This window comes from Maylandia zebra, linkage group LG1 (assembly GCF_041146795.1).
Source record: "Maylandia zebra isolate NMK-2024a linkage group LG1, Mzebra_GT3a, whole genome shotgun sequence".
Taxonomy (NCBI): domain Eukaryota; kingdom Metazoa; phylum Chordata; class Actinopteri; order Cichliformes; family Cichlidae; genus Maylandia; species Maylandia zebra.
Genome location: NC_135167.1, coordinates 28,849,622 through 28,872,453, shown reverse-complemented (window position 1 = coordinate 28,872,453; position 22,832 = coordinate 28,849,622). Strand labels below are relative to the sequence as shown.

Here is a 22,832-nt window from a genome sequence, read left to right as displayed (position 1 = left end):
CTTTGGCAAACACCATAAAATTTTCTCCCCAAACACTAAACATGTCAATTAAACTTTTCAGTGATTGGAAACAGAAGGCACACAATGTACTAAAATTTATAGCTGGGCAACAGTGGTACCTGTGTGAGAGAATGATTTTCTTCATGTTGTCGGCCATGAGAAAGTTATAAAAGCGCCTGAACTGATCCCACTGCAGGAATGTTTCCTGGGCCCTGAGAGAGAGAGGGGAAGGCAAACACACAGGAAGTTAGCTTTGTACAGACTGTCTGCAATCTAAACAATACATTGAATGTCCTGTGTCTACTAATCCACTAACACAAAGAGTCACACTGGTTGAGAGTAGCAATGGTGTCAGGCATCAATATGCAGCTCACTGACAGTGACAAGGTGACTCAAAACAAGAGCTCAAGAAAAACAGGTTCAGCAGCTAACTGCTGATTACAAAAAACAAAAACGAAAAAGGTTTCTTTTTTTGTGGCTTTTTCATACAATAAGGCCATAATATTAAATGTGTGTTATTGTAAGAAGAACATACATCGATCAGCCGCAACATTAAACCAGTAGGCAATAGTGAAAAACATTGATCACTCATTCCACTGCAAGCCTTGGGTCCTGGTATTCATGCGGTTGACACTACAATATGTACTGTGCCACCCACCTAAACATTGTTGTAGCCCAAGCACAACCCACTCGAGGCTACGATACTCTTCGATGGTAGTGGCCTCCCCAGCAGGTTAATGCACCCCGCCATATCGCAAAAACTTCCCAGGAATTGCTCGAGGAACCCCGAAAAAACAGAGCCAGCCTCCAAATTCTCAATCCGATTGAGCATCAGTCTGATGCTAACAAACGAGCCCGATCCACAAAGGCCTACCCCGAACCCGCAAAGCCCAAAGGATCCAATGCCGGGTGCCAGACACCACAGGACACGCCAAGGGGTCCCATGTCCATGCCCCGACAGGTCAGAGCTGTTGGGCGGCACAAAGGGAACCTACAGAATATTAGGCAGGTGTTTTTAATGTTGTGGCTGATTACTGTACAGCTTCAGCTCTCGAGGTACACTGACAGGAGGGCCAGCTTAAATTTTGGAAACAGATTTTAAATTAAAATTTTTATTTTATTTTTTAAAAAGAAAAAAGAAAAACTGCAAAGCCAATTTGACAGACGGCCAGTCTCGACACACACCCATCCCCTGCTGTCCACACTGAAACTTTAATAGACCCGGCCTGTCAAGTCTGCCAAGAGATGCTGTCTGCATTTAAAAACACAGAATCTGACAAGAACACAGAGTGCAGACACCCGCATGCACTAAGTAGACATATACATCATAATCTATTTGTAAATATTGTACTTTCAATACATTTATCTGGTTACTAGTTACTTTAAAAAGTAAGGTTTTATTGTTTTTTAAAATCAAACTATTAACTGATTGAAAGACAAATGACTAATTGACACTAGTCATTAGCTGGTAGGACTTCTACTCCTGTACTTCAGCAAAGAGCCATTGATAATGCCCAACATTATCAATGGTCCTGTAGACATTCAGAGTAAACTGTGGTAGGTGAATGAAGGGATCAGACAGGTCCTCAAACAGGTTTTTAAATGTGTCTCATTTCTTACATTTTGGGAGAAAATTTTTTTTTTTTTTTTAAGTGGCAACTTTACCAAATTGGTGCAATCCATCAATAATTATGGTAAAAGGAAGAGCAGAAAGGGTAACCAGCTGACTGGAGCCGCTTTGCAGACTCATGGATAAACATGTGATTATATTATGCAAGCGCTATTCATTTTGTAGAATTATTCTGAGCTTCATTTATATTTAGAAATGTGAGCACATCAGTGTTAGTATTACAAAGCCGGTTTGACAAAACAATGCATGTAATTAAGAAATGAGACCACAGCAACCCACCTCAGCGCGCTGTACCCCTGACAAACGCTGACGCAGCACAGCACTCGCTCCTGGTTAGCCTTGTTCTCCCCCAGGAACTTACAAACGATGTTTCCACCCAGACTGAAGCCCACAACAATGAGCTGAGTGTTAGGGTATGCCCGCTTAATGTAGCCAACCATGGATGCAAATTCCCATGTGCATCCTGTAAAATTAAACAGTATAGTGCTATAATCAAAACACAGAAACATACTTTATTCTACTCGGCACTTCTGGCTGAAGATTTCTTTAATTCAGGGTATCAGATTTGAGTGTCTAAGATCTTTTAAACAGCACAGGTCTCATCATGCCCATAAAAAAGCCTTACATTCTTCTTTTTCCATAATTTACCGTTTACCCTGAAATAATGCTGTACAAGCAGGGCAAAAAAAAAAAAAAAAAAAAAAAAAAAAAAAGGATAAGCTGTTCGTAAGTGCACACTTTCACCAGAAATGCTTTAAACTAATACCTTCACTGTGCTCACCCCTTTTAATGGATTTTGGAGAGGATAGGTTAAGCCTAAACCACAACAGACAATTGGATGAGAGCAGCAGGCTGAGCCAAAAGCGATGACACAGCATTACTGACAGGACTGAATTCTTTTTATCATTGCAAATAATGGTTTTCATTCTTAGATAGACCTCTGATGAAAAACTGACTGGTGTTTAACAGGGGTTCAGAAATTATTAGGGGTGGGGGGATGAGTCATCACTAGACTAGCTCTGCATGATTCACAGTCCTCTACTACGGCCTTTAGGCAGCCCATTTCGTTTTTTCAAGCCCCTTTCCTCACTTTCTTCTCATTAGCTGCCCCTCACTGTCATCCACAAACAGATGCAGGCCTTATGAGTCTTGTTTGCTTACACCATATGTAATCAGTGCCAAACTGATACCACCTAAGCAGCATACAAGTAGAAAACTTTTGGTCCACAGACATAAATTGTATATAACATTTGAAACTGAACATTTACAATATAAACATTCAACAATGACAAAAATTATATGAAACACATTTTTTCAAAAGCCAAATAGGTACTATTTTGACTTGGCTCACTGGTCTTACCATAAGTGAACATGCGTGGAGAGGTAAGCTCGATGTTGGGAAGAGCTCCGAGGTGATTCAGCACAGCACAACGATAACCATCCTTCTGTGCATAATCCACAAAGGTCCGGATGTAGTGCTTCTCACTATGGTTACCGATACCGGGGCATATCACCATGGTGATGTCATCTGGTTGAACAGGCAGATGGAGCAGGGCAATATTTGCAAGTGAGAAAAATGTAAGCAAAGATAAAGAAAGGAGAGTGTTACTCTCCTAAACAGCAGATCATCATAACAAAAGGAGCAAGGCAAAGCCCGGCAGCCAATCCAAGATAAAGGATAAGGCTGTCAATTATAGCTTTTCCAAACACAGTGGAAATAGCAACACTACTTTTGTCGGGAGTAAAATGTCATGTGAGGCTCAAGCTTTTTGAGAGGACTAATAGATCCAAGTTAATTTGATTGGATAAGCTCAAGCCTTCAGAGAAACATATGCATCTTTTAAAGGGTCCCCCCACAACTGAATTACACACATCTTATGTGTGATTTAAAAGAACAATAATGCAGCAAAGTCTCTTTAGTAGCTGACTTGCAAGGCCTGGCACAAATAACCAAAGTTGGACATGACACCACTGACAACGAATTTCTTTATTCTCCAAACATCAAACTTGTTTTATTTAGCCATATGTTCTATATAAAAACTCCCAGGGGCCAAAGTTTCTTGTGATACCCTATAACTATTCTTGACCCTCGAATCGAATAATGAAGAAATTTATCAGGAACAACAAAATGGAAGAAACCTCAAGAAGATCAGCAGAGAAGGGATCCCTCGTCCAGGACTGACAAACACTCATTAGGTGTGGCATGAACGGACTAGACAGAAGTAGCAGTAGTAGAATTACAATGTAAAGCAACAGAATTACAGTATGAAACTAAGAACTACAATATATTAGATTTTAATGTTTGTCATGACAGTAAAGATCCAACTACGCAATGTACAGGGGCAAGAAAAAGTGTTCATCCTTGTAAAGCATCACGTAAAAATTCACACAGTAGAGCTGGACAAAATATCAGAACCCAAGGTCGATTACTTCAACAAAACTTGCATTCAACAAATGAAACCTCACTGAAGATTTGAGTTAGCCCACACCTCCAATGCTGTGAAATGATCTTAGGAGAGCTGTCCACCCCTGGCATCCCAAGAATGGCTGAGCTCAGGCAGTGCTGTATATTGTGCTCATCCATAGCTGTGATGAATGTGCTTTCTCTTGCCCCTGTTCTATACAACTGCATAAAAATGTTGGTTAATAAGAAGTAGGGCTGCCACGATTTGTCGACTAGTCACGATTACTTCGACTATCAAAATCGTCGACGACTGATTTAATAGTCGACGTGTCGTTTGAAGCTTTGTAAGATCGCAAAAGACGCAGGAATAATAGCAGGATTTAAGAGTGTAATAACGGACTGAAACAGAAGATGGCAGCACAGCATGTACAAGGATGCCAGCTGCCGTTAAACCCCGAAGAAGAAGCAGCTGTGTCCCAGAATTCATAGCGCGGCCCAGCTTAGTTTCCAACAATGGCGGTAGCTAGTTAGTTTTAATATTACTCTTATTATTCTTTCTGGGTCACAAAATAAACGTTTAACATATTTTCAGGCGAGAATGTAGCTGTGTAAACCTCAAATATAGGCTCAGTTTATCAGGACACCACATATTTTCAAAAGCGCTCCGACGTTTTCGGAGACGTCTGTTACCCACTAGCTCGATAGCTAGCCGGGGGCTAGGTCACTAGCGCCGTGAGAACACCGGACTCCCGGCAAATTGTTTTCAAACCCACCGCCGTCTTTCGCGACTCAGGTTAAATATATATGAGTCACTTAGATAAATTAAAAATGTTGTTGTTTGGCTTTTTTTTTTTTTTTTTTGTATTTTATTTGTTCCTGAGTAAATCGGTTTGGCTGAGATTAAAGTTATAGTTTTTACACAGCTGAATAAATGTCAAGCAGACAGCTGATTATCAGAAGTGTGAGATGCTGGAGAATATACTCCGTTGTCCTGTTATATTTTAGATAGCAAGGAGTTTATTAAACTTTACCGAAACAATCTGCAAATTTCATTAAAATTGAATAAACTATCATCTTGTCTTTATTTTTAGTTAGCACCTTAAAAGCTTAAAGCTGTAAGCTAATGATAGTTATATAAGAGCAGATGCTGCTGGTGCAATAAGCTGTAGTTTTACGTCCAGTGGATAATGATCTTATTAGTCAACTAATCGCATAAATAATCGGTGACTAGTTGACTATCAAAATAATCGTTTGTGGCAGCCCTAACAAGAAGCAGATCCTGATCAAATGCATCACCTCCTGTCCGATGATCCCCCAGCGGCTCGAAGAGGTCGAAGGTCGCAGTCGCCCCATCCTGCATGGGCAAATATTTTCTGATTCCACTAGGGTGAGGCGAGCTCACCCGACCAAGTTTACCATACAGTGCCGTCTGGAGGTGACCACTCTTACCCCACAGTAATGGAGGAATGTACCTGGAAAACACAAAATTGCATTCCTTTGTTAAATTTGGTCTCGAAATATGAGCCCTCAGCCTAATGGACAGTACAAGGGCAGGGCAAATGCTCAGACACAAGATCAACACAGTGTTATCTGAAGCACATGCCTTTTGCATTTCTGGTTTATGACAGAGTTTCAAGCACAGAGTTTGCACACAAAGTCACATCTCTTTTCAAGACATTTAAAGATTGCTACGTGGACCCAACAGACAGCAACGTTTCACTAGTGTGTAGCTATGTTTTGTAAAGTTATTCGCAGAACCAGCGCTTGTATTCCAGTGACACTTCTGTAGGAGTTAACTGTAGGAGTTGAGTCTTTAGCTTATGTAACATTCCTTTGAGACACCGGGCATTATCATGAATCACTATCACATTTCCACACCGAGAGCAAAATAGTGTGAACTAACACAGAGAAACGTCTTCAACTTGCCACTGCAACTATTTCATCACATATTATAGGTAAAATATTAGGTTTAAAATCACGACAGTGGCGACAGGAACAGATAAAACACCGTGCTTTTCATATAATGCTTCAGCCGTTTAAATGGGATTGGCTGACATAAAAGTATTATTCAATATGGAAGATTTTGAAGTGACTCAGGAAGATATTTAGGAACATTTGAGTTAAAGACAGGCTAGATCTCCAAACGCAGCGTTTCGACAGTGATAACTATATTGGTTGAGTGCTTGTTAATAACACTTTAGTGAGCATTCAAGGCACTCTCTCACTTCTTCAGCTATATAAAAGGCTGTGTGGAATAGTTTCGTGACAAAACTCGGTAGCAAGCTATATCGGATAAACAAGACCAGCATAACTCTGAAGCACAGCTGCAGTGTGGACACTAGCTGTGTGTACAGCACAGCCCAAAACACGACGACAGTCAGCGACTGCCGAGAGTCGAGGCTTCAGTTACATCAACAGTTGCACAAGCTCTTTAACCTTATGTTTCCTCAACTCTTACAGTGGCTCTAACAATTACTTAATTAACAAATACAGTCTTACATAAGAGAATTATCTACCACAAAACCGACTATTGCCATTTAGTGATAATGTGATCGCCTCCAGGGTGCACTGTAGTTAAAGTTTTACCACATGGTTCTAGAAGGTACTCTGCTGGCTTAATCCATGGCTACAGGAAGAGGATGACCTCACTGTTATAATGTGGACAGGAAGCGCGACACCAGAGTAGCTGAGTTCATCAAGACAATAAAAAATAAAAATAATGCTGTTATCAGTTTTCCTTTGCTTTTAACTGATAAAGTTTGAGAAATCCTTTTTAATAATTCTATATCAAATGTAACAGGCTCCAATCTCTCTTTGAATTGGGATAACTAGTGTAACCTTCTTGGGGTATGTACAGTGACTGTGCTATTGTCCTTTGTAGCTATTAGATAACAGAAAAAAGGAACTGGATGTGTCTGTGTGGCTTGATAAAACAAAGACCCGAAGTCCTGGTCAAAGTCCAAAATGACTCATGTCATTTATGGTAATTGTATTAATCTGCATGCTATCAGTCTTTACGTTCATTGGGCTTTTTTTTCTTTTCTATACACCACATACTGTCAGATGCTAGCGACACACACACATTCACACACACGTATAATACTGGCCAATAGGAAAACAAGCTCTACAATGTTTTGCAATATCCTGGACAATCACCTGAAGCAAATCAGACTGCGACTTCTGCCAAATAATGAAATAATAAATAGCACGCTCTGTCATTTTGCATGTTATCCTAAACCCTATTCAACTGTCTCCAAACACAGCCAAACAAAAAGGCTGTTCACCTCACATCACCCCTCTTATACTTTCCACTGTGCGATCGATTTATTATGCAACAACACAGGATGTCACGAGTTACAAACGTGACTTCACAAAAATGAAGATAAAAACATCTCTGCTAAACTACACACTGGGACAGACATCTTCCTATTCTAAGCATAGAGCATACGGCTGTTCAGGAGGGAATAATAACAAACTAGACACAGATGTAAGCATCAGTGCGGCCTTATGATTCAATGACCCTGCAGCTGAAAGGCAAAGGGCTCAGTAACCATCCGTTATGTAAGCTGACACTCGAGGGTGCTTCGAGAGATTCGCCCTACAAAGCTGAAAGTTCCTGTCGAGTGTCAAAGCAAGAGGTGGAGAGATGCTCACTAAGGAAACACAACTGAGTATACAATTCCCACTCAAGGGAGTGTGTTTCCAGCAAAATTACAGGAAGTTTGAGGCATAACCTGGTTTAAAGCTCACAGCAAAGCCTTGTTCTGTTATGGTCCAAGAACGACTGCTTTGCGTCAGTTATTATGAGCTCAGATGAAACATTCAAATTATAGCAGTCATCATAGTTACCCTGAATGTGAGACCAGCATCATCATGAATGCAAATCCTCTTACCCTGCAGTGAATGAGCCTTTATTTATAATGCAAGTGCAACAAACTCCGTGCACCTTTGAGATAACCCCAAAAATACAGACTCATGTTTAATTCATGCAAGAGCCAACAGGAAGGCTGTGGTACAGACGTGTGGCACACTTAGGAGCACTGACGATAGCTGGGACCGCCGCCAGACAAACCGCTACCTTCACTGCTGCTGCACCGTTGCCGTGGCAACCTCCAAAGAGACATGCACAGAGAGAAAGGAAAGCAACTCACTCTTTGGTCAACTGAGAGCAGGACTTGAGGAGGAAGCGGTTGACAGCAGTGTCCTGGTAGATGAGGTCCGGGGGTGCTGTGGGGCTCTTGAGGTTCAAGCAGCGGACAATGATGTAAAGCACCGTGGCCACCGCCGCCAGCTTCATGCCATCAAACATTGCTGGCATCTCGGGAGAGATGGTGTGCACGTCGGATTCGTGGGCGCTCATGATTATTCTAGAAAACAAAAGCAGCCAATAAATGCAGAACTCCATTTTTAAACTGAATTTTAATATAAAAAGACATCGCTTGTACAAGTCAATGTTTTTTTCCCCCAGTTCTAGGGATTAACAATGGACTTTAAAGAAATAAATTAATTAAATATTCCCGAGGTGTCCTGCAGCAACACATCTGTGGGAATATAAACTCAAAGGAACTCAGATAAAGCAGAGTCAGATAAGACAAACCTGGTTATTTAATACACTCCCTGTAATTACATTACAGCTTAAACTGTGCCAATAGGAAGCCTTGCTGCATAGAAGATAGAGGTGCTGACAATGCTTTAAATAAATCATTACATATAGCAGACACGGTGAATCCTGACTAGCATTTCTCCCAATGTAATGTGCCAGCACAAATTTACATTTTAGCAGATTTATTAAATGTATTAATGTTCACAGCTAATAAAGTCTCCACAGGTGTGAAATTATAGGTAAACAAACAGAAACTATAAAGGGCACAGAAGAGGCTCAATGCCTTCTATTGCAAAGAAAAAAGGAAGTTCTGATCACTGATGTGCAACGCAAATGTTTGTGTGATGTTACCAGGCAGCCACATCAAACTGACATAAACAGAAACAGTCATAACTGAAAGCTAAAATAAACTAATATACTTACATTTTATGTTCAAGTTTGCCTCCAAAGAAAATTCGTTTCAAAAGGTCCAAAGAAATGTGAAGTCACAGTGATGTGGTCCTGAAAAGCACATAAAGCAAAACACACACAAAGACCTTCACTGTACAGTATCAGAAAGTTATCTTTTTTCCTTAAACAGAAGTTTCATCTAAAATTAAGTAAGAATAATGACACCACTTAATTTGCATGGTAAGTAACTGCTGAACGATTACACATCCTCTTTTTTTAAGTTTCATGAATCTAAATATTTTAGTTTTGACTGGTGTCCTAAGCTCTTTCAGACACCTGTCGGCTGTACTTATTTTCTAGCATGTTCCTGTTGCCATAACCAAGACTGTCAATATCAGACAGGAAGTTATAACGCTGCCTCCAGAAAACCTAAATGTAACACTTACGAAAAGTCGGCCTCAGACTTATTAGACCTTATTAAAAAGTAAGGCAATTAAACAGCCATCACGTGTAAACAAACTTAACACCAAAAGGCGTGTAAAAATAGCTTCAAAAATAACCCCACTAATACCCGTGTCTTTCACTGGAAACCAATCCAAAGAGTATATCTGACACATTAATACAACTAATGCCAAGAGACGGGGTGTAAACAGCTTTAATTTTACTCTCTGGTCTTTGTCACGACTCACAACAATCCTGAGACGCACCTTAACAGCCACAAGGGCACACAGATTCCATCAAGTAGCTAACCCAGTGAGAAACGTGGGCTTTTCTGGACGATAAAAGCTTTCTAAGAGCAGGCCAACGGTCCTCCTCCCATACTCTCGATCCTGAAAATGAAAACCGTGTCGCCTTTTGGACGAATTAGCTACCCACCCACCAGAATTTGCCGCAGTAGCTCCACATTAAGACCCCGCTTCGCCTTGCCCCTTTCCTAGCCGTAGTTTGATATCGTTTTAGTCCTTTAAAAAAAAGCAGCGGCGCATACATGTTTTTAACGGCCTTCATTTCTACCGCTAATAATCGATTTAATGTTGCAGCATCACTTGAGGACCAAACCGGACATAGCAACAGTCGCATCTCCAGCGTACTTACCTCAGCAGGAAAACTGTGGGTCAGTTGCTTGCTTCTTAAAAGCGGCAGGCCTTATTTATGTTCGCAGGTTTTCTTTTGTTTAACGTGTCTATAAAAGCATGACAGCCTGATGTCCAGCTCGCCCTCACAGAGCCGAAGATAGCTGAAGTAGCGACTGCAGCGATGGGATCCCACTTCCTAGAAGAATCTGTCATTTGCATAAAGAAGCCCCCATTGGATAAAATTGCGATGACGTTTTAAGGCCAATAACTTTCCACGCCCCTTCAGCGGTGTAATTTTCCACATTACACTACTGGTGGTTTATATATGTCCTACATATTAGCCTAAATACACGTTCGGACATCTCTATCAATATTTGACCTCTTTATATGATTTTCTGAGGAGATACATCTCTGCTAAGAGTATCTGACACACAGCCAATACCGTCCCTCCCGAACGTGATAAAAACGTGAACTGAAACCGTTATATAAAGTTTCTTCTGCGCATGTCTCGGTCTATTAGCAACATTAGCATTTAGCTGTTGTTGACAGCTAAATGATGTCAGCGGATAGCGGATAACTTTGGGTTACTCGTTCTCTAGTTCTACCAGTATTAGCAACGTGAATATTTATTTTCAGGAAATTTGTTATTCTATAATTTAACTACTTAATTCCCATTTATTCTGTGATGGTTATTACAGCATCCCCTCAGCTGTCACGCCCACCTTTGCACCTTTTTGTATCGTGAAGCTTTAAGCATTCGACAAGCTGTAGCCTATATAACGTAAGCGTAAAATTCACAACAACACATTAGGCTGAAATACAACTATACACATTACATTTAATTGTATTTCAGGTAAACACGGGGGATGATAGACCTAAATGACCAGGCTTCTATTTACAGGTCAAGCCCTCGTCATAGATACGCTGAAGGTCAGTGTGACAGGACAACATAACATTCCCTGTCAAAGAGCCTATGAAAAAGATAATTATCAGGAGGACATGTTAGGTGATTGGAAGATCTAGAATGGTCATTTTTTGCTTGCCAATTAAACACAGCCAGTCTACAACTTTTAATAGCTTTAATTTATCACTTTGAATCACTACAACTCCCATGCCTTCGCTTTAAATTACACCTGTACTGCGCTATATATATAACATAATGTGTCGTACTTTAACACAATTTCTTCTAAAATTCACTATAAAGCATAGATTGTCTGCATTTACAAGATGCTATTTATATTTGCTTATGCAAAGTTATATATTTGTGTTATTGATCGGATCTTTGGGATTACGAGTCTAAATGAGTCCAGATAATTTCATAATATTAATAAGATTAATGTCCCCACTGCAATTGCAGCTTGATATCCACTAGATGGAGACAGAGTTTAATCTCCTTGTGGCGTCTATTAATTTGGCAGGCAACCGAAAGAGGCACTGGCTTTAATGTAGTTTGTCACTTTAGTTTTAAGTACCCTTAGTATTAAGTACTACTTAAAAATAAATAATGGCTATTATATATTTGGTAATAATCAGATCTGGATCAGTTTGATTTCTGCAGTGTGACTGCTCTGCCACCAAACAGTCGAGTTTTCCCACGAGGATTTAATTTAGACTTGTTAAATCCCTTGTTAAATCCCTCCGTTTCTTTTATGTTGGGGGAAACAAAAGATCCTGTCAGCAAAATGTTCCAACTGCATGTTTACATGTAATTTTACAGTACTGTGCAAAAGTCTTGGGCCCTCCCTAATTTCTTCACATTTTTCTGGGAAAATTAGAAATATCTTCCAACTGGTTTATTGAAACATTTTCAAAGATACATGGAAATACAGTATACAAGGCAAAAACTGGAATATGTACAATTCTAACCAGCTTGAAAGTTTATATATGTTATGATCATCTTTGTTCTTCAACACAGCCTGAACACTCTCCAGAAATACGTCACCAGGCTTCTTTAAGGACATTCAAAGCTCTTCTTTGGATTGTTTACTACATTTTGTAATTTATAGCTTTTCAGTAATTGCTGATTTGGTACAAAAATGCTGTCAAATTGTGCTATCTTTGGTTAGATTCAGCTAAAGAAATAGGAAGCAGGCTGCTAGTAACATAAAGATACGATTAAAATTGCTTATTTACTAAGTTGTATGTCGTGTGTAGACACAACACTGGCTCATCTCTTGAGTTAGGGAGTTTTAAATACTTGAATGATTTATAGGCCAGTGTTAAAGAAGAATTTAAATAAAGTCTGGCTCCTTAGAAGGGAAATAAAAAGTGAGGTGTGGCTCAAGACTTTTGCACAGTACCCTATGCTACAGGTGTTTTCGTTTCCAGTATATAATCCCTGGGGCTAATTCAAATCTCAGCCTAACCTGTCAATCTGGCCAAGGGGAGGGGGTAGTGGTGCATTCACATGCTCACAATAAAACAAGTTATTCAACGCACAAATATTTTAGGGTGCACTATGAAGTTGAATAACAGGTAATTAAGCTGACTGATGCCTTTCAACGACTTTCAGTTAATTTTAGATAAAAGTTAACTCACGATGAAGAGACAAAATTAAAGTGGAAAATGCCTTTAATGGTAAGGCATATTAGAATGCATAAAGTCAATTTAAAAAATTGACCAGCACCATAGCACATAAATACATTTGTTTTCGTTCTTTGTTGTTTTGTTTAAATGTAGGAGTAAGTAAGTTTGAAGTCAACAAGAAGTAAAAAATAATGAAAGAAGTGGCGAACAGACTGCCATGAATGAATATCAGAGGACTTCCTCCTCACTTCTCTCCGCCCACCAGAAAACGTCACACGTCGTTAACTCGGGTATTAGCGAAAATCTCAGCTCTCCCATTTATCACCCGGCTCTTCATCTGCGTTTTAGTCGGAATTGCGATATTTCCGACTGCATTTCAAAGCCGCATTGGTATTCAAATTTTAAAGGTAGCGCGTCTTTCCGGACAAACAACCCCCCGGGACAAAGTAAGGCTAAAACAAATATGAAACGTCCTGGAAATGTAACCCCAGCGTATGTAGGAACATTTGCTCTGCTGCTTTGCCTGCATTCAGTTACAGGTAAGTTTCCTTTTGAATAAACGACACGAATCAAAGCGGAATATTGCGTTAACGCAGAACTTAAAAGTTTACTTTGTTGACAGGTCTCTGCCTCTAACACTAGACTCCATTTCTCCTTAAGGGGACTCTGGTGCTGCTTGTTGTATTTTCCATGGCATTTGCTTCCCTTTTCCCCATTATATTGTCAATTCACTGTGAAGTGACCTACTTTGATTGCTTTTTGTTTTTCCTTTTCACATAAATCAACGTAATGCAGGGCGAAAAGAAAACAGCAGATGTACAACAGTAGCCTAAATATCTCAAGTATTTTTACTATTCTTACTTAAGCATTTAGGATTCAGTTTTGTGCACTTTTTTACCCCCTGAAAGCAGTCAATGTAGACGTATGCCTATGATAATGTGAGCTCATTATTGTCCTGGTAGACTAGGTGATTAAATGTGAGACCGGTCTGTTATTACACGTGATACTCTGTTATTACTAAGCGCTATTCTGAGCAGTGATCATTGTACAAGAAGCGATACTTGCAGTAGTGAACAGTTCTCGTGGTTGTTTTCCCCTTTCTCAGTGGACAGTGTTTCTAGAAATGTCATTATTCTCACAGGCACACTTACAGGTGTCCCTTTAGTTGTCTCTGTGGACATCTACCTGGACTCACAAGGATTTGATGCAGATGGAAAGGAAATTAATGCCATCTGTGCTCCTGTCTGGGGCCATCATGAAGCAGCTGTCCACTCATCTAAATTTAGTTCAACATGCAAATGTGATTTTGTTCTCATGGTGGTTGTGTACATTCAGAGTCCCACCTGTCTGTCAGGTGTGGTGCATATCCTGTCCCACCCCTGAGCTGCTGTATTGTCATGCTGTGTACCTAGTCTGTTATTCAAAGATCCGCATGCTTCTGGAAAACTCAGCTAATCCTGGACATAAACACATTCTGCTGTCAGAGGTTGGCTCATAAAGACAGTGGCTACATCATAGGACCAGCTGTTTTCCAGCTCACACAGCCTTAGACACTTTCCAGCATTTATTCGGGATACACTTTTTGAGAATTTAACCACATAAAACTTTATATTGAGTCACATTTCCACTGTATTTTGGGCTATTTATTTATGTGTTTATTCTTCTGATCCGTTTTCATGGCGAATAGTTTCGTAAACATAGATTGTGCTGTATTCAAGAATAATTCATGTAGGGTTTTGGCCTCACTGCCAAACAAAATGCCAGTAAATTGCAGTTTGTTGTACCTGGAGCTGCTCACAGTTTGAATGGTGACTGCTGCTGTTGAGTCAATAGACTGGAAAAAGAAAACAAAGATAATGAGGTAAAGGTTTTGTAACTTTGAGAGATCTCGTATGACTCATAAGCTTTTGTCCTGCCGCTCCCACTGAGGTCTGAGCCATCATTTCACACAATCCAGGCATGATGTGTGACTCAGTGCCTCCCAGCAAAAACTGCAGGAGCACTGATCAGGGCAGAAACTCCAGCAACACCAGGGAAAGATCTCTGTGTTACTCTTTAGATACACCTGATGGCTGTACCCAACCATTTACCATACATTATCTGCAATAGAACTGAACTTTGGGAAATGCAGTGCTATATTGAGTTGGTAGTGCTGAGCGATACCATCTTTTAGACCTGGGGCATCAAACATAATGCCCGGGAACTAGAATTATCTGCCAAAGACACCAATTTGGCCCACTCTGCAGGTTTGAATAATGTAAAGGAGGGCATATATTTTGGAGGTTTGGAGCTTCTCCTGCTGATTAAGACATCTCCCGGGCCATTCATACTACAACAAGTAATTAATTAATAGATAAACAATTAAATGACAAGTTTTTTTGTTTTGTTGTTTGTTGTTGTTTTTTCACTATCTACTATAGAAATGTATGCTTTTTGCAGTGGATGCATGCATGTGCAGCCGCGGTGTGAATAGTAAATACTAATAATCGTTGCACTGCCTTTCCTTTATCTCTTTCACTCAGCTGACTACTGTAAGGTAAATCACTGCTACAATGGAGCAACATGCGTGACTGGAGTAGGAGAGGAACCCTTCATCTGCATCTGTGCCGATGGCTTTGGTGGAGACAGCTGTAACCTGACAGAGACAGGTAGAGCTGAAAAGGAAAATTCTGGTGGGAAAGCACCGAAGCACGTACCGAAATTAACACCTTTCTTTTTCCATCTTCAGGACCTTGCAGTCCCAACCCCTGCAAGAACGATGGGTCCTGCGAGGTCATCGCTCCGACCAGACGAGGAGATGTTTTCAATGAGTACATCTGCAAGTGCCAGCCCGGCTTTAAGGGAGTGCACTGCCAGATCAGTAAGTTACTTCTGGCTATGAGTCAAAAGCCTGAACTGAACCCTTTTTGTCTTGTGCATCTATAAGACTACTTGCTGTACTCCAGAGGACATCTAACTCCTTATTCAATGAATTTTAAAACAATTTCTGGCCACTTAATGTTGACATAAAAGATTTATCGTTTAGGAATGGGTTGCATTCTAATTTCTTTCAAAGTAGTATTTTTTAGAGAACAGCTTACCCAAAAATGTGAAAAACACAGTAGCAAGCTCCACTTGCAGCAGATTTCTCTAGAAGTTTTAACACAAGGAGTTTTTTCTTCCGGTCACATCTTCGGCAATGAAAGGGATGTGTAGTCCGCTCAGCAGCTTCATGAAAGGAGCCCATTCAGTGGCTTCTGTGGTTATTCTCTTTGGCTAATTAGTAAAAGACCACTCCAAGTCTCTTAGCATGCAGATGCTTCTCACACAGGGTCAACATTGCATCTATTTTATCCCAGTCAAATGAATAGTGAATTCAGTCATATCCTCATAGCAGAATCCAATACAAGTTTGCTTGTAAAATTAGCATTAAAACATGAGGATTATTAGTGGAGCAAATGCATGAGAAAATAACAAAAAGGAAGCCAAACTTAGGATTGTGTGTGTGTGTGTGTGTGTGTGTGTGTGTGTGTGTGTGTGTGTGTGTGTGTGTGTGTGTGTGTGAATATTATTCCTAGACACCTCTGAGCAGTGGCTGACATCCTGAACTGTGAGTTTGGTAGCAAAAATGATGAAAAAGATTTAATGTATAAACCTTCTGATTCAAAATCTTGCATAACTTTGTGAAGAGGCTTTTTTTCCCCTCTTTTCCTCTTTTTGTGGAGGAACAGCTCACCCTCCCAAAGCCCATGCTCTGACCACCAATTGTAGTGTTGGTGCAGTCTGGTCGTCTACTCCCATATTTTCTCATTTTGAACCAGGCAGACAATATACACCGCACTATATAATATGTCCAGTAAATGCACGGAAATAACACTCCACAAAAAACAAGTGATGTGATAGTAGGTAAAGAGCCTTTGAGAAGTCACTGAGGTGAAGCCAGAGCGTGTGAAAATGAATTCCACTTGACAAAAATAAAATGTTCAGTACAAGCCAGATCTTCAGGCTTCAGATTTAAGTAGCAAAAAAAAGCAAAGGCTATTTCACAGTCTGCCTCTTGGTAAGATCATTTGTTTCTCAGTGTTATTAGCTGTGCTGTGCCCGTGCTGTTGTGACCAATCCTCTTAGCATTAACTGGAACAGGAATTAAACAGACCCATGTGGCATTACGTCAGCCCTGCATTCATTCTGAAGTTTCTTGGCGTTACTAAAACGGGTGAAATAAGGCATGTGTGATGCTTAGGTGTCAGTTACACAGCTTTCATCAAGTCTGAACTTAATAACGTAACAACGTTTTTGGACTTTACCTTTAAAAAAAAATCGTATTAGATTTTATCACTGTCACTATAAAAGTTTGCACGTAAACTCCTCCTACACAGTTAGAGTTAAGCAAACAAAATTGACATATAGGTACATTAGGACCCTAAAGTTTCTTATCTATATACAATATTATGCCATCACATTGCCTAGCAACCACCTACCATCTGGCTAAAATGACGCATTTGTAGCATTTATGCACCTATAACACCTTATAAAAGCACTGTATCATTGCAATTTTACAACAGTTAATTTATATTCAGATTATAAACTATATATTATGTTGTATCATCATATGTCATATCCCTGTATTAGCCAGTGCGCATACTATTTCTCACACAGAGATGAAAAAGCAGAAGACAGTGTATTCTGCTGTGTAGATCATATAATTCATTGATGCGGCTGAGATTTTCTGCTTGTGGATTTTTCATGGAGCAGGGAGTGGGGCTGACCTCCTCTGGCTGCGGGTTTGGGAAAACATCATAAACATGGTACACACTGGTTTTCAATACAAACCAAACACAAAGACTTAACATAACCTACTATTATTACAAAGCAATCTATATACTGGTCATTTAGTAAAACAGCACCTTTTGTCTTCTTAGCTGCTTACTTTCAGTCACATTTTGCCTTTTAAAAACTGAAGGAATATTGTTTGGTGTGCGATCTCACTGCTTGGTTTAAAAATGAATAGGTTCTTTTTCAAACAGTAGAGAAGAAAAATGTGTAATCATCCCAACTGTCTGTAGTCTTTATGTTGTATGAGTGTGCCACCTTGTGGAGATTACCAAGCATTACCTAGACAGTGGACCTTCAATCAAAACTGGACCTTCAATCAAAGGAGAAACATTAATGATACTTAATGACAAATTTCACTATTATTTGAAATACCTTCTTTTTTTTTTCTTTTTTTTTAAAGAGCTCAGTTTGTGTATACTGCTGTTGAGCAGATGTTCTAGCTTGTTGCCAGAATAGTTGGTGTGTAAGTGTGTCAGGTGACACGACATGGATATAACTTCAAAGTTTCCGCTGTTCCCACCTGTTCACTTTTCCTTCTTCAATGACGCCATGCCTCAGGGCCACTTCTGTCAACGCAATAAGATTGAAGAGTAATTATTTGTCACCAGCTGAATGCTGGAGACACAGTGAAATTATTATGGTCATTCACCTGCTTCAGTCCTCCACCAGTTTTCCCTCAGATGTTTGTGCTTGTTTGACAAGTGTGAACCGCATCTGAAGCACTCTTTGTTTGTTTTTGTTTTTGTTGTTGTTGTTTTATTTATTTGTTTTGTAATTTCTGAATTTGATTTTCAGATGTAAATGACTGTGAAAAACAGCCTTGTAAGAATGGAGGGCAATGCCGAGATCTGGATGGAGACTACTCCTGCCAGTGCCCCTCACCGTATGTTGGAAAGCAGTGCCAGCTACGTATGTGCACCACCATTAGACACACACATTTCAAACAGCCTGTTGTTACTCGCTTTGCCTCAACATTTTTTAAAGAACTTAAAAACTGATGAGATATCCTTGTAAGCGTGGCTCACTCAAGCATGAGAAAAAGATCTAAAGCGTGGCAAGAGTAACAAAAAATCCCTCCATCTCATACCCCAGGGTGTGTTTCTCTGCTGGGGATGGAGGGAGGAGCAATCGCGGAGTCCCAGATTTCTGCTTCCTCTGTGCACTATGGCATTCTGGGTCTTCAGCGCTGGGGCCCAGAGTTGGCTCGACTGAACAACCAAGGCATCGTCAACGCCTGGACGTCAGCCACACACGACAAGAACCCCTGGATCGAGGTGAGAGAAGTGAATGCTTTTGACGAGACTGAGCAGTGCATGACCTGTCCAGATGCTCACTGACCCATGGCGTTTTGGTTACAACAGATTAATATGCAGAAGATTATGCGTCTGACGGGCATCATCACTCAGGGTGCCAGTCGCCTGGGCACAGCTGAGTACATCAAAGCCTTCAAGGTGGCAAGCAGCCTTGATGGAAACTCCTACATCACTTACAAAGTGGATGGCCAGCAGAGGGATAAGGTAGACACAACTTTGTACTACATATGTTATTTTCTATTGTGTTTAAAGTGGACCTGTTAAGCTTTTTCTCATTTTCTAACACATAGATACTCTTACAGTGGTGGATGTCGATATTAAGGTGTTAAACAATCTAGAACAATGAGATGAGGTGTAGAAGTAATCCCAATGAGCCAGACTTTTTTTTTCAACTCATGCCTCTCCCTGATGTTTATTTAGAGCTGTGTTCCTGAGATGACAGATGATATCTGCTCTCACTGACAAGCTCCACCCACCTCTTGTTTGAACCCTCTGTTTGTAAGAGGCAGCCAATCAAAAAAAAGCTGAAGGGTAGGCAGCCCAGACCGCCCTGTTGCACCAAAGTCCAGTGCAGGACAAATAAGGATTATTCTCTTTGTCTTCAAACTTCACAACTATATACTACCCTTGGGGGACCTGGGTATCTAGGGTAGCTAAGCATTTGACCTTGACCTTCAAAATCAACAAGATCATAGTGGATCTTGAAAAGAATTTAAAGAAACCATATTGAGTAATCTGTCATATGAAAGGGCATAGAGAGAGCTATAAAACACACCGTGACGCCATTACAGGCTGACATCATCATGTTGTAATAAAAACATCATAAAACAGTTTTAGTATAGCCCTTGCCCTTTGGTGGGAGTTAGTTGTGCTCTCTGAGTGTTCTTGTTGACTTTGTTTATTCAGTTTGCTCACCTGTGTTTGTTTGCTGCAGGTTTTTGTGGGCAACATAGATAACGACCGCACAAAGACAAACCTTTTTGACGTTCCTATCGTGGCCCAGTACATCCGCATCATCCCCGTGGTTTGTCGCAGGGCCTGCACGCTGCGCATGGAGCTGCTGGGCTGTGAACTTCACGGTAAACACAATAAACTTCCAGCACAGCCGTAACACTTACAGCAAGGTCAGCGAGCAAAAGCAGTTAGATAAAAAAGATAGGACAATAATGAAAAAGGACAGGTGGTGTACGCTAAGTCGAAGTCAGGTCACAGCCTCTGTGAACCCTTAACCTAAACTGCATAACTCCTCGCAGCATCGTTAGTGTGTCTTGTGCTACTGTGTTGATGTCTTCTTACTGTGGTCTTGCTGACAGGTGAAATGACAGACTTTTGAAATTTAATTGCACCACATCTAGCCTAGTTTGACCACATAGAAGTTATCCACTATAGCTCTGTGGGTACAGTCCTTATTATGAAACAACAAAAGAAGCCATTTCAAGCACTCAAGAATAAAAACACTGCCGGCTGTGTTTTTGTCCATCTTCAGCTTTTGTCTTATTTGATCTTAATGCTAAAAGGTTTAAAGAAAAACAGCTCTGTGTGCTATGTTGCATGCTTTCTTCTGCATTGTGTGGCTCTTCTGTTTTTTTCCTTTCACTCGGTCACTGGTGGGTATTTGTGATTGTAATCAGTCACTCGCTTTGTGAATGTTCGTCATTCTTAAAATGTTGGGTGAAGTTGATTCTTCTTTTCTGTCGGGTGATTTCAATTTTTCCCCTCTTTTCTCTTTCTGTTGCTTTGGCTTCCCCCTCCCTCCGTCTGTCCGTCTGCCTTTTGATTCACAGTTTATTCAAACACGGCAGGTTGCTCAGAGCCTCTTGGTATGAAGTCTCGGTTCATCTCAGACGGGCAGCTTTCAGCCTCCAGCTCTTACCGCACGTGGGGCATTGATACTTTCACGTGGCACCCTCAGTTTGCCCGGCTGGATAAGGTGGGGAAGACTAATGCATGGTCTCCTGCTTACAACAACCGCTCAGAGTGGATCCAGGTGAGGGAAACCGCAGCAGTCACCTTTTTAAAAAATCTTGTTTTCTTTGAAGTTACTAGTTGGTAATGCCATTTTTTTTCCTGCTCCTTCCCCGGAGAGATTTCGCAGGTCTTTCCTCCCCACTGCTGTCAGACTCCATAATAAAGACTTTAACTGATCAAGCACACACATCCATACATATGCAATAATACTAAGTGCAATAATCCTTTCTGTCATCGTTGTATTTTTACTCAGTTGTATATAGTATTTGTATTTGTATTCTATTTTTATCTTATTGTATATTTATTTTATTTTATTCTACTGTATATAGTATTTTATTTTATTCTATTCTGTACAGTTGTGTACTGTATTTATTCTTATTGTATTCTAATTTTTGCCTCATAACTTTTGCACTGTCCACTTCCTGCTGTGACAAAACAAATTTCCCACGTGTGGGACTAATAAAGGTTATCTTATCTTATCTTATCTTAGGTTGATCTAGAGAAGACAAAGCGCCTCACGGGCATCATCACACAGGGTGCAAAGGACTTTGGAGTAGTGCAGTTTGTATCAGTGTTTAAAGTTGCTTACAGCAATGATGGGGAGTCCTGGAGTACAGTGAAGGAGAACACCGGAAATGATAAGGTCAGACGTATGTGAATACCTGAAATGCCATTTCCTCTTTTTTTTTTTTCCATATATGTCAAAGCTACATTAAAAATAAGGTAAGATATACTTTATTATCTCAAAAGTTGAGAAATTGCTGTGTTGCAGCATCCAAAACATTAAACAAAACGTAATAAAATACAATATGACAAAACAATATTTTGATTCAGTAAGGTAGAAAAACAGGAGCAGTATTAAAAAACCTACACAAAATCATAGAAAATTCCACTTCACCTCCACTTCAGAAAAAAATTGTAATCTAACAAACAAAACACACACTCACACACCCACGCATGCACAAAAACAGTCACTGACACGTGTAAATGGGAGTAAGGTGTGTTCAAAACAATGTGTTTTCATTTAACAGTAACCTTAACATGTTTTTGCAGCTCTTCCAGGGAAACACTGACAACAACACCCATAAGAAGAATGTTTTTGAGCCTCCGGTCTATGCTCGATACGTCCGAGTCATCCCCTGGGAATGGCACGAGCGCATCACTCTGCGCATGGAGCTGTTGGGCTGCGATGATTAGAAACTAGTCAATAACCATTTATCAGCACTCCATCCTCATCCTCAGATGCTCCATCTGCTCGCACCACAGCGGAGGACGGATCGCAAACAGAATCATTTGCTTTGTTTTTTACTCCATGGGAATCATATTTGCTGAATAGCTTGGACTTTAACACTTGTAGCACTTTGACTGTAGCAACCCCCCCCCCTAATGTTTACATTGCTAAAAGTTTGTTTGATGCTGCAACATTGAACTGCTCACAGATCCCTCACAGATTGATAATTTGTCCTTTAGGAGCTTTTTTTTGCACAGATCTTCTCTTAGTCTGTCTAAGAATGCAAGCCCTGAGATTTTCCCAGTGTAATACAGAGTGTATTTATGGCATTTTCAACCACACAGGACAGGAACGCTTGTCCAGAGCAGGAAAATGATAACTTTCACATTTTGACTCCACGGATGAGTAGGGTTTTCTGTTTGTTTGTTTTGGGGGGGGGTTAAACACATTTTGACACCTTTTTGCTTTGTTCCTAAATTTAATTTCATGACCAACTAATTCTTTTTACAAAAAATGTGAAATATGTAGAAAACAGCAACGTTTTGCATTGCTTTTTTAATTCACTGTTGGTTAACATTATTAAATGTTTTAAAAAAAAAAACTCTTTCTACACTTTGTGTATCTTTTCAGCTGAGACACAAAAATCCATTTTTGAGCTGTTAGAGTGCCCATGTTAGAGTAGATGCTCACAGCTGATTTAAGCATGAGCTGACTTGTTAGCAGAGTCATGTACACAGGGTACAAAATGAAGGCGTAGATAAAGAAGACAAAAGTGAGCATTCTTTTGTACAACTCAGCATTTAAAAGGAGATAAAACTTAAAAGAAGGTGCAGTTTTTGAGCAGCCTGGCGTTGGCTGCGTTCCTCTTTGTTTCGC

The 22,832-nt window shown here is 40.2% G+C and overlaps 2 protein-coding genes across 3 annotated transcripts in view; one reads left to right on the top strand and one right to left on the bottom strand.

Moving 5' to 3' along the window:
* The window catches only part of LOC101483302 (monoacylglycerol lipase ABHD2), a 17,367-nt gene extending 6,934 nt beyond the window's left edge, over positions 1–10,433 (bottom strand). Inside the window, exons 1-7 of the mRNA XM_004557922.4 lie at positions 10,123–10,433; positions 9,061–9,138; positions 8,186–8,401; positions 5,331–5,506; positions 2,991–3,158; positions 1,910–2,093; positions 120–212 (exon numbers count right to left, since the gene is read on the bottom strand). Of these exons, the coding sequence (XP_004557979.1) occupies positions 120–212; positions 1,910–2,093; positions 2,991–3,158; positions 5,331–5,506; positions 8,186–8,394 (830 nt within the window). The 5' untranslated portion in view covers positions 8,395–8,401; positions 9,061–9,138; positions 10,123–10,433. The remainder of the gene's footprint in view (positions 1–119; positions 213–1,909; positions 2,094–2,990; positions 3,159–5,330; positions 5,507–8,185; positions 8,402–9,060; positions 9,139–10,122) is intronic.
* Positions 10,434–12,924: 2,491 nt separating this feature from the next.
* Positions 12,925–22,553, top strand: LOC101482831 (lactadherin). Of its 2 annotated transcripts, none has more exons than XM_004557921.4 (10): positions 12,925–13,168; positions 15,152–15,277; positions 15,358–15,489; positions 18,240–18,353; positions 18,537–18,718; positions 18,806–18,961; positions 19,692–19,836; positions 20,560–20,744; positions 21,216–21,368; positions 21,779–22,553. In XM_004557921.4, exons 1-10 carry the CDS (start codon positions 13,093–13,095, stop codon positions 21,920–21,922), a joined length of 1,413 nt encoding a protein of 470 aa, XP_004557978.2. In that variant the 5' UTR covers positions 12,925–13,092; the 3' UTR covers positions 21,923–22,553. The 2 variants fall into 2 exon arrangements, with proteins under 2 accessions (XP_004557978.2, XP_004557977.2); XM_004557920.4 differs by having other exon boundaries at positions 12,926–13,168; positions 20,542–20,744; positions 21,779–22,552.
* The last annotated feature ends 279 nt before the right edge of the window (positions 22,554–22,832 follow it).

What these genes read in the sequence shown, in the direction of transcription:
- LOC101482831 (XM_004557920.4), top strand. Translation starts at nt 13,093, where the DNA reads ATGAAACGTCCTGGAAATGTAACCCCAGCGTATGTAGGAACATTTGCT. An exon ending in CTGTAACCTGACAGAGACAG is followed by an intron (nt 15,278 to 15,357) that starts GTAGAGCTGAAA and finishes TTCCATCTTCAG; the next exon opens with GACCTTGCAGTCCCAACCCC. An exon ending in ACCGCTCAGAGTGGATCCAG is followed by an intron (nt 20,745 to 21,215) that starts GTGAGGGAAACC and finishes ATCTTATCTTAG; the next exon opens with GTTGATCTAGAGAAGACAAA.